Below are 17,251 nucleotides of genomic sequence, written 5' to 3'. Positions count from 1 at the left end.
TTTCATAATATATCACAAGACTGGTTTTGATCATATTAGAGATTTATTTCAGCTGTTAATCTTTTAATTTAACAACAGTTATATTTTTAATGCAATGGTTTTTTTGACAGTCATGCAGTTTTGGAGGGGGCGCATACAGCCTGAAGCACTATGCTAAACCCTCGAAACAGTCCCTAAATAAGCTGATGCGTGTACCCAGCACAACACAGTGCCATGAAGAAATACTATTTCAGACTCTGTATCTGGATTGCTGCAGAGGTGTCCTTTTCTCTTGCTTCCAGAATTGGTTCTCTAACTTTTGCAATTCTTCCAGAGCAGTAACAGTCCCAGTGGAACTTCTGTGCGGAGCTCTGCTAAAGGAGAGCAGGTCCAGAAGAGACCTACACAAATCTGCAGGTCCATAACAGACCTGCGCGCACACACATCCACAGGAGAGGCTGGGTGCGTTGAGGGTCAAGCTTTTGGGAAATATCAGACTTAAAAATTGAGTTCAGCCTGCTCCTGGGTACCTGTGCAGTCGGTCAAATGCTCCTGGAGTATAGCTGACTAGGCTAGCTAGGGCGCATGAGTAGAGTTCCCGCGCAGTGAGCTGACTTGCTGGGGAAGCAGCTCTCTTCACAGGCTGGATGTCACAGAGCTGGCACAGAAAGGTGTCAGGAGCACAAGTGGTAGCTAAGCCTGAGCCTCAACAGAGCATAGCGATGTGTCTGTCAGGACCGGAGCTAAGAGGGTATCTGTCTCCAGCAGCAGCGTGTCACGCAGCATGCCACAGCTGCCTGGCAGCAGCGTACAGAACTGAGGAACACACCACGGTAGGAAACTACAAGGTCCGTTGTAAAAAAGCAAAAACAAAACCCAAAACAACCAAAGAAATGTGATTATTTAAAGATGGCACAAACACAGCAGAAGGCAGTGCATGAGAGAGAAAGGAGCAATACATTCGGTCTCCATGAGAGCTGAGGTGAGCTGCAGGAATCTCATGCTCGATAGAAACCTACATCGTAAAAAGCAGAGGTGAGTACCATTTATCACCCAGATGACATTTTCTGAGGTCCTGCACATGAAGGCTGATACACATGAAGGGTCATACACATTCTGCCATCTTATCTCTGGGCTTCTTTCTCTTTTTTTTTTCCTTTAGATAAAGAAAACCAAGATCTTTCTATATATGACAAAGGTACCACCTTCTCCTGCCTTCATGGAGGCTGTGTCAGCCACCTACAAATCTGTGAATTCATGAGTGATTGCTCTGCCAAAGAACAGGAAGGGGCGCAGTGTGGTGAGTATGTGGCATGGCACTTCATCGGAACCTTCATCCCACTAGAAGAAATAATTCAGAATGAAAAATAAGTTAAATTGAATCAGTCTAGAGATGTAATCAGTATTTTGCCTCCTGAGTTAATTTAGCTTATTTACATTAATTAGATACAAAGATTCTCTTTGAAAATTCACCCTATATAGGATAAAATGGATTTAGGTTTGGTTTGGTTTTTTTAAATATTGCTGTAAGTGGTCAGTGACCTGCCTTTCATAGTTGCTGCTACTTCAGAGAAAGGCAAAACCTTATTTACATGTCTGCAGCTGGGTGAGAAATTCCTCTGGACCCAAGGTCTGAACCTCCCTTCAGTGGAAGGTGCTGATCATTTTTCTAGTGCCAGCCACCAACACGGTCATAAATCCCCCAGCATCCCAGTTCAGAGTTGTTTTGCACATCATGACAGAGAAATCCCCTGACTCAGTATATGTGGTGCTAAGAAGCACCACTTAGCTTTGTTCCAAGTACAGTGGCAGAGATCTAAAATAATCTGTTGATTGACCTTCCTCTAAGTGGACACAGAAAACCTTGTGATGCCTGCAATTTCCTATACAGCAAGGCCTTTACAAACATACGGCAGTGATTTACCATTCTGCAGTTTTGCAGCTATCTAGAGCAGGCCAGAACTGCGGAGTCTCAAATATCTCCAGAAGCAAAGTGTTGGCTTCCTGATGGTGACTCTGGAAATGAATAAATGAGACCTATTAATATTTTGACACTGAAGAACTATGTAGCCTAAGCTGGATAGCTTAGACAACCACAACGAGTTTTGACTTTTGCTGCTGTTTGTGTTCTTCCATAATCAAGTTTCCCCTATTTTCCTGCTTTTTCTTATTCTCCATTGTAGACAGTCTCCCAGAGGGCTCACATTGCTCTTTTGAAGAGGGTTCATGTGGCTGGACACTGAACGAAACTGCATCATCTCCTTGGTCTATTTGGGGCTTTACTGAAATCATTCAAGATGATTCATTTGTAGGGTCTACCTTGCAAGCCACTGGTGGTAGGTTCCTCATAGTTCTCTCTCGTTCTGCGTGTGTGTGTGTGTGCATGTGCGTGTGTGTGTGTATGTATATATACAACAGCCTTGAACTTAGTTTTTTTTAAATTGGTTTAAAATTTTTGATGTCACTGCCAAATCAACTTTAGCATCAGTATTATCTATAACAACTTTAAATGTAGCTACAATTAACCTTTGTACATGATTCAAAAACTTATATGAAACAAGTTCTGCAACAAAGTTAATGTGAAACTATCAGAGATTAGGGTTGTCCTTCACCTTAAAAAATTATAGGATTAGTTCTCTTTTCTATATAGATATGCTTCTTCCAGCCTTCTTCCTCTTATGAGCTATGCAATTGCAGAGTACTTCAGCAGCAACAAGATAGCTGCTGCATCACAAAGTAAGGATGAGGGGGAAGGCCAACAAGGCAGATATCCTGCTGGGGGTCTGTTATAGACCACCCAACCAGGATGAAGAAGTAGATGAAGTGTTCTGCAAGCAGCTGGAGGAAGTATCACAATTGGTTGCCCTTGTTCTAGTGGGGGACTTCAGTTTACCAGATGTCTGCTGGAGATACATCACAGCAGAGAAGAATCAGTCTAGGAGGTTCCTGGAGTGTGTGGAAGATAACTTCCTCACACAGCTGGTAAGTGAGCCCACCAGGGGAGGTACCTCACTTGACCTCCTGTTCACAAACAGAGGACTGGTGGGAGATGTGGTGGTCGGAGGCCATCTTGGGCTTAGCAACCGTCATATGATTGGTAAAGTGAGAAGAGGGGTCAGCAGAACCACTGCCATGGACTTCCAGAGGGCAGACTTTGGCCTGTTCAGGGCACTGGCTGGGAGAGTCCCTTGGGAGGCAGTCCTGGAGGGCAAAGGAGTCCAGGAAGGCTGGGCTTTCTTCAAGAAGGAAGTCTTGCAGGTGCAGGAGCAGGCTGTCCCCAAGTACTGCTTTTGGAAGAAGGGACAGGTAACACAAGAAGAGTACAGAGCCCTCGTTGGGTCTTGCAGGGAGCAAAAGCCCAGCTAGAACTCAACCTGGCCACCGCTGTAAGGGATAACAAAAAATGTTTTTACAAATATATTAACAACAAAAAGAGAACCAAAGAGAATCTCCATCCTCTGTTGGACACAGAGGGGAACATTGCAACTGAGGATGAGGAAAAGGCTGAGGTACTAAATGCCTCCTTTGCCTCAGTCTTTAACAGTCAGACCAGTTATCCCCAGGGTATTCAGCCCCTGAGCTGGAAGGCAAGGACAGATCACAGAATAAACCCCCCATAATCCAGGAGGAAGCAGTTTGCGACCTGCTGCACCACCTGGACACTCACAAGTCTATGGGGCCAGATGGGGATCCACCTGAGAATACTGAGAGAGTTGGAAGAGGAGCTCGCCAAGCCACTCTCCATCATTTACCAGCAGTCCTGGTTAACAGGGGAGGTCCCAGATGACTGGAGGCTTGCTGATGTGGCACCCTTCTACAAGAAGGGCCAGAAGGAGGATCTGGTGAACTACAGGCCTGTCAGCCTGACCTTGGTACTGGGGAAGGTTATGGAGCAGTTCATCTTGAGGGAGCTCACCAGGCATGTGCAGGACAACCAGGGATCAGGCCCAGTCAGCATGGCTTCATGGAAGGCAGGTCCTGCCTGACCAACCTGATCTGATTCTATGACAGCGTGATCCACCTAGTGGATGAGGGAAAGGCTGTGGATGTTGTCTACCTGGGCTTTAGTAAAGCCTTTGACACTGTCTCCCACAGCAGCCTCCTAGAGAAGCTGGTGGCTCATGCCTTGGACAGGTGTACTCTTGGCTGGGTAAAAACCCGGCTGGACGGCCGAGCCCAGAGAGCTGTGGGGAACGGAGCTAAATCCAGTTGGCAGCTGGTCACAAGCGGAGTTCCCCAGGGCTCAGTGCTGGGGCCAGTCTTGTTTAATAACTTTATCACTGATCTGGATGAGGGGATTCAGTGCACCCTAAGTTTGCAGACAACACCAAGTTGGGTGGAAATGTCGATCTGCTTGAGGGTAGGAAGGCCCTACAGAGGGACCTGGGCAGGCTGGATCGATGGGCTGAGGCCAACTGTGTGAGGTTTAACATGGCCAAGTGCCAGGTCCTGCACTTGGGTCACACCAACCCCAGGCAACGCTACAGGCTTGGGCAGGAGTGGCTGGAGAGCTGCCTGGAGGAAAAGGACCTGGGGGTGTTGGTTGACGGATGGCTGAACACGAGCCAGCAGTGCCCAGGAGGCCAAGAAGGCCAACAGCATCCTGGCTTGTATCAGGACTAGTGTGGCCAGCAGGAGCAGGGCAGTGATTGTGCCCCTGTACTTGGCACTGGCGAGGCCGCACCTTGAATCCTGTGTTCAGCTTTGGGCCCCTCAGTACAAGAAGGACACTGAGGGGCTGGAGCGTGTCCAGAGAAGGGCAACGAAGCTGGTGAAGGGTCTGGAGAACAAGTCTGATGAGGAGCAGCTGAGGGAGCTGGGGGTGTTTAGCCTGGAGAGGAGGAAGCTGAGGGGAGACCTTATCGCTCCCTGCAGCTACCTGAAAGGAGGTTGTAGCGAGGTGGGTGTTGGTCTCTTCTCCCAGGTCACTAGTGATAGAACGAGAGGAAATGGCTTCAAGCTGCATCAGGGGAGGTTTAGGTTGGATATTAGGCAAAATGTCTTTCCTGAAAGAGTGGTCAGGCGTTGGAACAGGCTTCCCAGAGAGGTGGGGGAGTCACCATCCCTGGAGGTATTTAAAAGACATGTAGACGTGGCACTTCAGGGCATGGTTTAGGAGACATGGTAGTGCTGGGTTGACAGTTGAACTTGATGATCCTAGAGGTCTTTTCCAACCTTAATGATTCTATGATTCTATTATAAAAATTTCCCCGAAGAACTAGGCAGCTTGTAGAAACAAAACTTTTGGAGACCCTTGCCAGACTCCACCAGTGGGTGAGGAAGAGCATCACACGTAAGTAAATCCGAAGACCAAGTGATCATACAGATTCTGTGCCATAGAATACCACAGTAAAAAAAAAAAAAGAGTCAGATAATTCCCAGAACTGTCAACTTGGTAAATAAGGAGGGAGGCCAGACCCTCATCTGTTTGGGTTGAAAGTCAGAAGCGTTAGCACAGATGAATATTGTCTCAGAGTTCTCTGTCAAAATGAAGTGTCTCCATATAAGTGTTCTGTTTGTCTCTTGAGAGCTTGTATAAACTGCCCCTGGGAACAAAGACTACAGATAAGCTCTTCCAGCCCAGTGTTTGTCTCAGCAAGAGCCATTGATGCTAATGGCAAAAGAAGTAGGGCTGATCAGGATCTCACTGTAGATTGGTGTGAGCCCCTGTATGGAAAGATACTTGAGTGGTGTCCGAGGTTTATGCATTCATGTTCCAGGAAAGGGTTTGGGATGTTGACTTTTGTGCTGCTGAAATATGCCAGAGTGCTTAATGTAGCCTCGCTAACAGATTTGCTCTCAAGCCATGCTTGTCATCTTACTTACACTGTGATTCAGCACAGTGACATTAAATTATTTCAAGAGAGTTTAAAAAACAAAAAAGGCAAACCATCATCTTGTCTTTTCTGATTCTCTTTTCTGTTCACAGGACACTTCCTCTACCTGCGAGCAGACAGCAATCAGACGAGTGGTATGGCCAAGGCTTACAGTACCAGCTTGCCGGCCAGGATTGCCACTGAAGACTACCAGGTATATCACTCTGAACAATTAGCCCATTCTCCTGTGCCTCTGCACACTCTGTGAAACACTGGAAAGCAGAATAGTTGGCTATACCACCTGGCTAGCTACTTGTTGAAAACTGGAAAGGAGGTGTGAGGTGCAACCTCAGAAAGTGAAAGCAGGAGCCCCAAATCAACTCCTCAGTATGGAAAACTCCTCAATCTAACTGTGCCAACTATTCCTCTGAAGGGTACCCAGCACCTGAATTGTGCGGGTGGCCTTGGTTTGTAGGAAAGGGAGCTGGCTGCCAGGGCTGTTGAGCCATTCAGTACACCTGCTGCTGAGTTCTCTTCATAACTTCAGTACTTTTGTAGGCGTTAACGAACTTGACAGTTTCACCGAGAACAGGAGTGTGAAGTTAGTAGGTATTAGATTTTCCAGGAATAGATGAAGATAAACTTCTGTTCACATTCTTCAGGAATTTCAAAAGGTTAGGGCAACCTGGCATGGGTAAAATCATATAACCTGCCTTCAGCCCAAATCCCTACGAAGAATGAAGGGAGCTCCAAGTTGCTGGAATTAAAAATATTAAATAATATTGTACTCATAACACTTAGGAAAATTAAGCTGTAAGTTTGAGCTGAAGTCCAGCCTTGCTAGGGGAAAGCAGAAAGCTTTGATGCCTCCTAATTAGAGCTGGCAGAAGAAATAGAGCGCAGGTGCCAAAAATGTAACTTCAGCATTTACACGTATTTATAAATCCATGTCAGGTTTGGTGGGTAGTTCCAACAAAATCAAATGTACTAGGTTCACAAAACCAGGAGGAGGAGAAGCAGTAACTCTTGGTTATGGTGTACAGGTCACCAGAGATCTGGATGCATTTTCTCCTCCACTGGCAAGGATTTGAAACCCCAATTCAGGAGCAAGGAACTTCCTGTGGCTGTTCTTTGCAGCACATGCATGTGTGTGCTCCCTTTCCTTCTGGTGCTCTCTGTAATACAAAGAGCAGCTGAGTGCTCAAAGCAGTGGTGGAAATAGTCGTTCTCTCTTGCTCTGTGGCAAAGTGGAGGTGGTTGCTCTTAAGAAAGAGGAGTAAGTCCTGCTTCAAACTATTCTTCAGCTTGGTGATCAGTTGCTCACCTGTCATGTGGGTGATGCAGTCCAGGTGGTACCTATCAATTGGAGCAAGTATATGGATTGAGGTTTCTTGCCTCTAGAGACAGCCTAATTCCTCATTTCAAGGGCATTTGGGGCAGGGCAGCTCTCCCCTTGGAGTGCTTTTGTGCCCTATAGAGTGCCTGGGTGTCTGAGGCCATGGATATTGTCATTAGCTGCTGGAGAACAGCTGCCTTACAGGAGTGTCAGTCAGGGTCTCCACTGAGAAAATTCTGTGCTAGGAACAGTGATGAGTCATACACAAGCAACAGGGGCCTTAGTGGTGTGCGTGATTAAATAATTTGACCCAGGATCAAAGATTTGGTGTCAAATCCCCAGGGAGGAGAAAAGTACCTTTCCCTTCTTTATCACAGGACACCATCCTTCTCTTTTTTTCCTCTGTTACAGATCCAATTCTCAGTGCATGTTTTTGGCAGCTACAATGGTACTGTCTCCTTCTCTGTCAGGGAAGAGATAAAGGGAGCTCCAGTCACCTTGCCAATGTGGGAAAGAGCAGGGAGCTGGAGTGACCACTGGTTTCTCATCACCTTACCAATGCCAGTGCTTCAGAACTGGTAAGACCTCCACCAGCAGCGTCCAGGGTTGTCTCTAGAGATTTAGTAAATTGTTAGCCTTTGTTGTGAAGCATCGCTTTCACTCTTGCCTTCTCCCAGGGCCATTTCTACTGACAAAGATATTACAGGAGTACTGCGGTTCTGCTCGCTGAGGATGTATTCTGTCATATGCGCATATCTTCATGCACATAGACAGCTTAGCTCAGCACAAGCCCGTACTGTGTGCCTGCACTTACAAGCAGCCTCAAACAGTGCTTAGGTTTTGGGAATAACAAGTGTCTGTACTAGAAACACTTCACCGACCTGAGAAAGCCAGTGGCAAAGTGCTCCCAGTAGGCAAACAGCTATATTAGCGTAGCTGCACTTTGTACTTCACAGTAAAAACAGCCATGTGAGTCAAATGAGTGATAAAACCACAGTTTAGCCAATACAGCTGTCTAGTCTAGGATCTATGTCAGTGCAGCCTAGGCAACTGGAGATCATTCATTGCCACATCACAGATGCAACAATCTCAGGAAAACACCATTGCTCAAATCAGCCTTGGACTAAAGTTTTCGCAGTTTTTTTAGGTGTAATACATACAGCATGATATTGGTTTTCAGATGAAGTCAAATATTGAGTATTCAAAGGATTTCAGCCCAATGTATTTTTAATTGGGTATTTCTCTTCCCTCATCCAGTATCATTCCATCTCAAGCCATGCAGCTGGTGTTGGCAGCTGGTTATTTTGCACAATACAAACGATTTTTAAATTGCTCCAATCTATATTTCCTGCATCTTCCTTAGAAAGCCCTGTTTCACATGACATTCAAGAAAAAAAAAAATCTCAAAATCTATTCAGTGAATATAATAAATGGGAAAATATCTACCTAATATTGGCAATAAATAATGTCTCAAAACTACTTGAGTTAGAAGGTGTGAGGGGATTCCTTTTAACTTCAAATCTTGTCTGCATCTTTGTGTAAAAGGCCAAGGGATTTGGGCAGTGATAGCAATTCAGACCCAAGCAGCAGTAAAACTCCTCAGAGAGAATGTTGTTCCACCTTTTTTTCTAGCTTAATTTCATGATTGCCTTTGGTCTCAGCATTATCACGTATTCACCATGCACACCTTTGCTCTGAATTATTCCTTTAGGATAGGATAGGTCTGCATGCTGGCAATGTATTTAATATTCTTGTCTGACACAGTCCAAAGCCTTTTGGATTAGCATCTGGTCTGTTTAGTTCTGCATATGTAAATTATGACCAGTGAATGAATCCAGAGTCCAGAATAGCTCTTTTCCTCAGGCCCTTTCTTGTGGACCTAACCACAGCAGAGTCCTAGGGCATCTTCAGGGGTATTTAGGACCTTTTGCCTCCTCTGATATACAGTCCCTTATGCTTGTACCCTGAAGCCGCCAATTTCTGCATCAGCCCTCAGTTCCGAAGGGAAATGGATCTTCTGTGGCAGGAGAAAATGGCCAGCAAGAGGCTTTAGGGAGCACTAGCCAGCACTGCATGGAAAAAAAAAATATATATACTTAAATACTGTAACGTTTGAAAGAATTGAGCACGTAGACAAAATGAAAGAAGTGGGTAGGTCATGCATGCATATATTATCATGGTCTGTTTCAAGTGGTTCTATCTTGTCTCACTTAATGTAACCTTTTTATATGCTATTTTCAGATAAATTTAAAACTGATGTGGCACAACAGTGACAATCACTGTGGGTGAGGCTGGAACAGTTCAATCTAGCAAGCAGACCTGTGCTACCTGAGCTAGCCAAGTGACTGACAGCAGTAATAAGTTGTCATTTGCTGCACTGATCTGTAACAGAAACAGAAGCAGCCCACACTTTGCTGGAAGGTGTGGCAGCTATTTGTGCCAAGTGAGAAAACCCTGGTCTTTGTGCTCCCAGGATGCTTGAGCTCCATCCTAGACTTCTTCTCTTGTTCTTTCCATGCTCTGTTCCTTCTGTCCCATCTCACCTGATTCTGTGAGCACTCACTGCCTTTCTTCCTTGTTTTCATATATTTGGTCTCTCTTCATTCTCCTTCAGGCTCCCATTTGTGAACCCATTTTATCTGTCTCATGCTTCTAGTCATAATTTCCCTCTCTGAACTCCTCCCTGCTTCTTGTTTCCATCCCTCTTCCAGAGGTGCTATGTCTCTATGTGTTGGTTTTTTAATTGTCTGACTCCCTTCCCTGCACTTCTGTTCTCTTCTCCTCCTAGTCCTCTCTTGTGCACTTTTATTTCAGTGATCCCAGACCTACAGTAAAGGGTCATTCCCAGTCTTCCTTTTTGACTGGATGTATGTTTCTCTCCATAGATCTCAGGCCCAAAACCCCTTCACACCAAGTCCAAACTCCCCTGCTATAGAGTTCCCAGGGAGCTCCCCAACCTCTCCAAGATGCCACTTTGCTCTGGATTCAGTTTAGGCAGCTTCTTTCTCCTATTTGGCCAGGATCAGCAAAAGAAAGAAGGGCTGGGAAATGAAAAGTCTATTCATTAATTTGGAAGGGCAGGTCTCACTTCATGTAGCTGAAGCAGGACCTGACACAGTTAATAACAGCACTGCATGGAAAGTACCATTTAGCCCCATATTTAAAGATATCCAGGGAAGAGGAGACTGTAGGATTAAAAAAATTCTGCCAGGCATGGAAGTGTCAGGGATTAAAAATTTTCAAGGACTTTTTACTAAAATTTGAGTAGATTCTCATTCAAATGGGAAAAAAAAAAGCTCATCCCTGCCATGTGACTCTCTTCCTTACAAATTTCAGATCCCACTTCCAATACTTGGTATCACTTGATGGGGCCAGAAGGAGAGGAGCCTTAGTGGATAGGAGGTGGTGGCCACGGAGAGGACATATAAGTAGTTTTTATCAACAGCTTCCTCCAATGAATTTATTTCTTAGGAGAAAAGGAACACAAACTACACAGTTCACTGATCAGCCTCCCAGCTGAGCATCTAGCTACTTGGAAAACTGCTTCTGGTGATCAGCTGGCAAATTCACTCACTTGGTTCACACACACAGGGAAAAAGGCTGCTATCAGAAGAAAATCCAGCAGGCAGAAGACCAGACATCAGAGAGCTGGAGAGTGTAATATGCTGGAGTCAGCAAAATGAGCTCAATGAGCAGAAACACTGGAAACCCCTCTGGCAAATACAGCAGAGAGATCAAATGGCAAATTCCTCCCCTTTTTTTGAAGTAGTGAGGTAGGGGAGGCATACAGAGCCCAGAGCTTATGAGGTGTTTATTCTCATGCACTGGAGGAGGGGGGCGTTCCCCAGGCTCCCACTTGTACTTAGCTGGAGCAGAAATCTACCTTGTAGCACAGTGCTGTGGACCCTCTCCTGCTTTTACTCCATGGACCAGACGCAGTAGATTGACCTGACCAAGGGTACGCTGCAATGTGGGTGTCTTAAGTGGTAGGCTTTGGTGCTGTATCTATGGTTGTGGGTCCTAGAAGTGCCCTAGTCCTGGACTCAGGGTGCAGTGACTTTCTTTTCCATCAAATGGCCAGGGAAATTATTGTCTTGTATCCGTGGACTTAGGTACAAGGTCTGAAAATGCGAAAGTATTGCTACATCTGCTAATAAAGAGGTAGATTTCTGTTGGAAGGGGATCTAACGGCAAATTCCCCTGCTCCATAGTTAAGAAAGTGGTCACTCAAGGGACCCTTGATTTGCATTTGCTGCACCAACACTTACTCCAGAGTGCTCAGACCCTGTAGGTGTGAATGCTTTCCTTTAAGCACAAGGGTCCTTTCCTGAGTTGCGGTAAAAGCAGCTTATCCCTAAAGATTTTGATGCAGTATGCAACATTATATTAAGTGGATATGGACCAACATTTGGCTGGTGGGTGGAATAGGCACACGTACCTTATTGCCACTAATTTGGGACAGGCGTGTTCATGGGCTGAATGATTAATGTGTTAGGCAGGTCAGTGCTTGATCTCTCATAAATCATCACTGAGCTTCACCAGTGACAGCAGTAGAGGTCCTCTCCTTATGTTTTTAATAAGCTCTAAATGGACTGGACATCAGACATCTGTTTATATCTGAAGTGTAATGAAAAGCAATTCAGTCCTATCCATTAGAAGGAGATCCTTCAGGCCCTTTTCTTTCATCCTTGTGAATTCAGAATGTGGCAATGCACATGAGACATGACAGACCTCCTAGCTAACACCTGGTCATGGTAAAAAAAGATGAGACAGCCCAGAAGATGAACACTTCAGGCAGTTATGGCTGAAATTTAAAATTCCCTGACCTTCAGCTGAAATAAACTCATGTCACCTTCATGTCATCTACATCGCCGGAGGATCAGGGCCAAGATTGCTGTCTATTTGGATATTGTTCTGTTCAGTTTTTGTTCTAGCTATCTCTTTGGGGATGGAGGGAAACAGATTCTTTTTTCCCTTCCCTTTGGCATATGTCTAACTCTTTTACTGTTTATAACAGTGGAATAAGGATGATTGTGTGTAAATATTAGTGAGGGACAGCAGCTTGTGTTTTCTACGTGCGTGTGTGTGTAGATAGCAGGGGAAGTGTGCTCTCATTCTTGTTCCCCAGTGAAATAAATGTGACATTATATGACTGTTGGTTGGTCCTTATTAACTGTTGATGTGTGGATGAGCTTTCTAGCAAGCCCTTTTGGCTGCTCAGCTGGGCTTGTCTGGAGAAAACATTCTAAATAGTGATGATTGTGATTCAATGATAAGGGAAGACTATTTTTAGAGAGTTTTTTCCTTCCTTGCCCCTTTATCTTCACTAAAACTTCTGTCTTATTGCAAAGGTTTCAACTGCAATTCCTGGCAACCTGGGGCTGGAATTCCCAAGCTGACATTGCTATCGACAATATTACATTTGGACTGGACTGCTTCACTGACGGTGAGCCACAAATGTTGCAGAATCCCATAAAGAATTTGAGTAGTGTAGTCAGCGTCCCACAGATCCAAGACATACATGCTCTGTTCCCCCCACAGAGTGCACATGGATTATTTGTGTTAGTTTTTACAGGACAATGCCATTTTATCTCAGACCTACTTGAAGATTGCTAGAAGAGACAATTTTATAGTGTTTTAGTCCCCTAGTGCTCTTTTTTTTTTCCTCTAACCTGGGATATCCTCTGTCACATACTTTGAGACCTGTCTGTGTGTCTTGGCAAGAAACACTGGACTTATTCCTTAGCTCCTAAATGGAAGGATTACATCACACTTCTTCAGCAGTCCCCGCTGACCTATGCCCCCTGGCAATTGATAGCTGAAGGGAATTTGTTGAAATCAAAGGGGAAAGCCACCATATTTTAGTGGAGGAAAGGAAGAAAATGAAGGAATAAAGTGGCTATCTGACAGTAAAGTTTAGGTTATTGCAACCAGTTTGTTTTACCCTGCAAAGAGGTACATCAGCTGTCACTGGCAGATATAAAACAGACGTGGTTTCCTTTGCTTCATTACTGCAAACACGACTGACGACAATGTATTCCACTGAAAAATGGAGCCAGTGCTACCCTCTGAAGCGTGTTAGCAACAGTTGGTTTTTCTTAGCAGACAAGTGGAAGGAGCTTGGCTACTTGAACCACTTGCAAATATTAGAAACCGCCTTCTTTTTGTCCCTGGAGAAAAGACCTATATGCTCTGTTATAAAGGAACCGGAGAATATGCGACACTTGAATTGTGACTTCTGTTGCAGACAACATGTGCCACTCTTCATGTGTCACCACACCCAGTACGTCAGCATTTAAGGTAATAACATGTCCCTGCAGAGGCTCATTGCAGCCTAACATAACATGTGGGAAGGCTTATGTCAAAACAGATGTGTTGTTAAAAGTTCATCAACAAAAGCCCCATTTCCCTCCCACCTTTGTCTGATTCAGCCTCCTGTTCTCTCCTTTGTTCTGGGGGCACTGAAACCACACTTCTATAAAATGCTGAGCATGCACATCTTCATTTGAAATTAAGAGGAAGCGATGTTCCTTGTCAGTAATGTAATTTATTCACCCCAGCTCCTAAACACCCCTGGCTCCCAAACACTTTCTTTTGCAATCTTCTGAGGAAACTGGATGAAGTGATTCCGGATGCTCTTGTGTCAGCTGATGTGCACTCAACTGCTGGATTTTACTGCCCTCCCGAGAGCAAATGCAGCCGCCAGTCTACCCACAGACGTTTTGCTGGCTCTGGTGTAGGGATGTATCCTTTGGCAAATAGGTGGGGCTTAAAAGCCACTGCAGCAATGTTATTAGAGCTTGTCCATTAGATCACCCAAGTTACTCCTCACTTTCCATTAGTATAAATCGCACTGATGCCCAGGAGCAGCTGCCACTTACTCCATCTGAAGGTGTGACCCAGATATCTGACTCATGCAGAAGAAAAACATCACAGAGGAAACCTTGCACTTGCCACTGTTCCTTGAATCCTCTTTGCAAATGGATGTTTTCTCGCCTCTGAAAGCAACCTCCTTGCATTTGTCTTCTCGTGACTTTAATTCAGTTAGGTTGCAGAGAAGCCCAGCAGCTCTGCTGTGTTTTCAGTAATGAAATTATTTCTCCCTGGCAAGGAGAGGTTTCAGATGTCAGAGATGGAGCCAGTTAAGATTCTAGCAGTGAACCCTTTGCATGAGGGCAGCAGGAAGTATGAATAGCAGGAGGGAAGAATATGCTGTTTGCTAGGATGTAAATATTATTTTCTCCATCTATTTAAATCCGGTAGTTCAATTGCTCTACGAAACCCAGTGCAGACTCTGCAAGCACTGTTTGTCTGTATGCAAGCTGGGAACGGAGGTGAGGTTTTCCGTATACCTCAAAATTGAGAGGAAAGATTCAGTAAGATTTAGGAGGCAAACAGGTGGGTAATGCAGGCAGCTCAAGGGACATCAATGAGGACAAAAACCAAACAGACTATTCTGTGGATGGCAGCTCCTGGGCAGTGACGGGTGTTTTCCCTGTGAAAAAGGTGAGATGAAAACACCTTCTGGTTCATACCGTCACCTTGTGTAAGACGGTGTCACAGACCAGATGATACGGGTCTTGTTCATTGTGAGAACTTTTAGGGGACAGGTATAAAGATATTTTATTGTTTTAGTGAACCAGTGTTTTCATAGGAAGAGGTATGAATTTTGAGTGTCTAAATATGAAAATGTGGGTTGGCAGGGCAGAGGGAGTGCCGATTGTTGCCGCCCTCAGTGCTTATGTGGTCACGGCTTTTACTATTACCTCTTGGTGCTCTGAGCATGATATCGTTCCAGTTAAGATCACAGGTCTGTGGTCTATCAAAGCACACTCTTATGCCCTGACCTAGAGATTGCATTTTGTTCTGTGTGTCCTTTACAATTTCCCAGAACACTGGTGTATAAAGACTGGCAAGACTGTCCAAAGAGAGCTCTTGTATAACACATCTCTAGCCTTTGACTTTGGAGTCCCCGACCCAGCAAGTCTGGTTCTGTTGACCTGCCAGTCTTATTGCCTGAGGTGAATGGTGGAGGGTGGTTAAAACCTCATTACTGCCTCATTTCAGTGATTTAAGAAGGTGTTGACTAGAAATGCAATAGACGACCAAAGAGATGGGGATGGGGAAAGCTGGTGCAGCTTCCTCATTCTCTGTCTGACTCCGGGACAAGCTGGAGAGCCGTCAGGAATACCCCAACCTGGATCAATAAGATGAGGTCTCTGGGGAGACCTTGTATCCTCTTGAGGATCCTCTGGGGCACCTTACTCTGATTAATCCTGGCCCCAGGACCACTATACCTTTTTTCATTACAGTCCCAGAGACAGGGAAGTAGGAGTGAGTTACTTTAGCTCTTTGCCTGCAGAAGATGCCCTGTCTTTCTGCTCTACACTTCTCTCTGTCCCTTTTCAGTGTGGAAACCAACATCATTAGCTAAACCCTGGAGAAAGGAGTTCTGTGCTCTTCATATTTTTCTCATATAGTACATCATAATATGAATTAAATCTTGTTCCCTTCCGGAGGAGGAAGTGGAAGCCAAAATAGACAGGAGCACCAGCGCCTGGATCCCAAGGCTACACCATGTTTGTAGAAAATGTCAGCTTACAAATTCATGTCTGACAGTGCATAAAATATCAGCCTTCTAAGAGTTAACAGCTCATGTGGTCAGGGTGATGCTCAGCCTGTCTTGCAGCTTGTCTGCTGCTGAGCACAGCGGAGACAGATGCTTTCTTCCAGCGTGTTGAGGGTTTGAGACTGTTTGGAGAAGGAGGAAAGATTGTTTGTTTGGAAATGAGGCATTGCTGTAGGATACTCAGTTGGGATGCTGCAAAAAAATTCATGCAGACACACAGACTGACTCTATTTCAGAGAGTGATTTACATTCCTTTGCTCTGGCAAGCATAACTAGACTTCTTATATGTCTCTAAGTATCTGAAACTGTTGTGACCTTTGGAATTCATAATTCAGTGCAGGCCTTGGGAGATAAAGCATCTTTTCTGGCCATTCATTGTCTTTTTAATTTGGTTTTCCTTCTTGTCTTTGATCCAGATCATTTGTTTTGGGTTAATTTCATTTTTCACTGGCTTGACAACTCCATCCATTGAAGTTCTTTATCTCAGTATGCACAGAATGCGTCAGTACAAAGCTCCCTTTTATTTCCATCCATCAATGTGCTTTCAGTCAGACCTGGGGGGGAGTATTCTCAGGAGTAAAAGCTCAGCAAGGTCTCCATGCTTCAGTTAGTTATTTGGCCTTTCTGACACAGCTAACAAGGGTGTTAATTATGGCTATTTAGAGCAGTGGCTTTGCGGCAGAGATAATTGTGCAGCTGTAACTGAGCAAGTCTCCTTTGAATGCAGCATCAAACAGCTGTTAGATTCTCACAACTGGAACAAATTGAAATATTTGTAATGTTTTTCAACTAATGAAAAATGTTCAGTATTTAATTAACTGAGGGCTCATAAAATGGAAGGAAGTGGCTCCTTTATCTTACAGAGATTTTCCAATCAAAGACCTGCATAAAAATGGGCAATTTAACTATTGAAACAGGATGCTTGTAGATTATAAGACAAGGGTTCAGTTATTACTTTTTCCTGTTGTAAGGCAGCTTTGGTTGTGTGGTGTTGTCAATGCATTCACATGCTTTGGATAAGCAATTGCTTTGAAGTCCCTCCTCTCTGCGTAGGGGCTGGTACTTAAAGGGCCATTTCGCTGGTCAGAAATGTAGTGTTTTCCTCTGTGTTTTTCAGAAAGGTTTGTCAAAAGATTTACCGTTTGTGTCAAGGGTATGCCGCTGTTTCTTAACTGTGTGTGTTAGTGAGATGTAATAGTTCTCTAAGCAAGGTCTGAGGCGCTCAGAGTTGGTTGCTGAGGGGGGGAACTATCTGTTAGACTGGCTTACTTACCATGACGCTATTCAGAACCAAAGGTAATTTTTATCATCACTCTCTCCTTTACGTCTCCGTTCGTTTGTGTGTTTCACGCCTGTCCAGAATTGCCACCCGCCCCTTTGACCAGCACAGCATCAATACCTGGTATCTGTTCTCCCACATTATGCTTTTCCTAAAGTCTCTTGTAATCCCAGACAGTACAATTTGCTGGCCGAGGAGCTTATCCTGCCGGT

At 44.8% G+C, this 17,251-nt stretch overlaps 1 protein-coding gene across 1 annotated transcript in view; it reads left to right on the top strand.

Moving 5' to 3' along the window:
• LTK (leukocyte receptor tyrosine kinase) overlaps nucleotides 1-17,251 on the top strand; it is a 106,296-nt gene that overhangs the window by 56,219 nt on the left and 32,826 nt on the right. The window contains exons 6-10 of the mRNA XM_075105577.1: nucleotides 1,142-1,279; nucleotides 2,163-2,315; nucleotides 5,909-6,009; nucleotides 7,543-7,709; nucleotides 12,483-12,577. Coding sequence (XP_074961678.1) covers nucleotides 1,142-1,279; nucleotides 2,163-2,315; nucleotides 5,909-6,009; nucleotides 7,543-7,709; nucleotides 12,483-12,577 — 654 coding nt within the window. The remainder of the gene's footprint in view (nucleotides 1-1,141; nucleotides 1,280-2,162; nucleotides 2,316-5,908; nucleotides 6,010-7,542; nucleotides 7,710-12,482; nucleotides 12,578-17,251) is intronic.

The sequence above is a fragment of the Phalacrocorax aristotelis genome, chromosome 10 (assembly GCF_949628215.1).
Source record: "Phalacrocorax aristotelis chromosome 10, bGulAri2.1, whole genome shotgun sequence".
NCBI classification, from domain to species: domain Eukaryota; kingdom Metazoa; phylum Chordata; class Aves; order Suliformes; family Phalacrocoracidae; genus Phalacrocorax; species Phalacrocorax aristotelis.
Note: the sequence above shows the minus strand (reverse complement) of the source record. Positions and strands in the feature narration are given on the sequence as shown.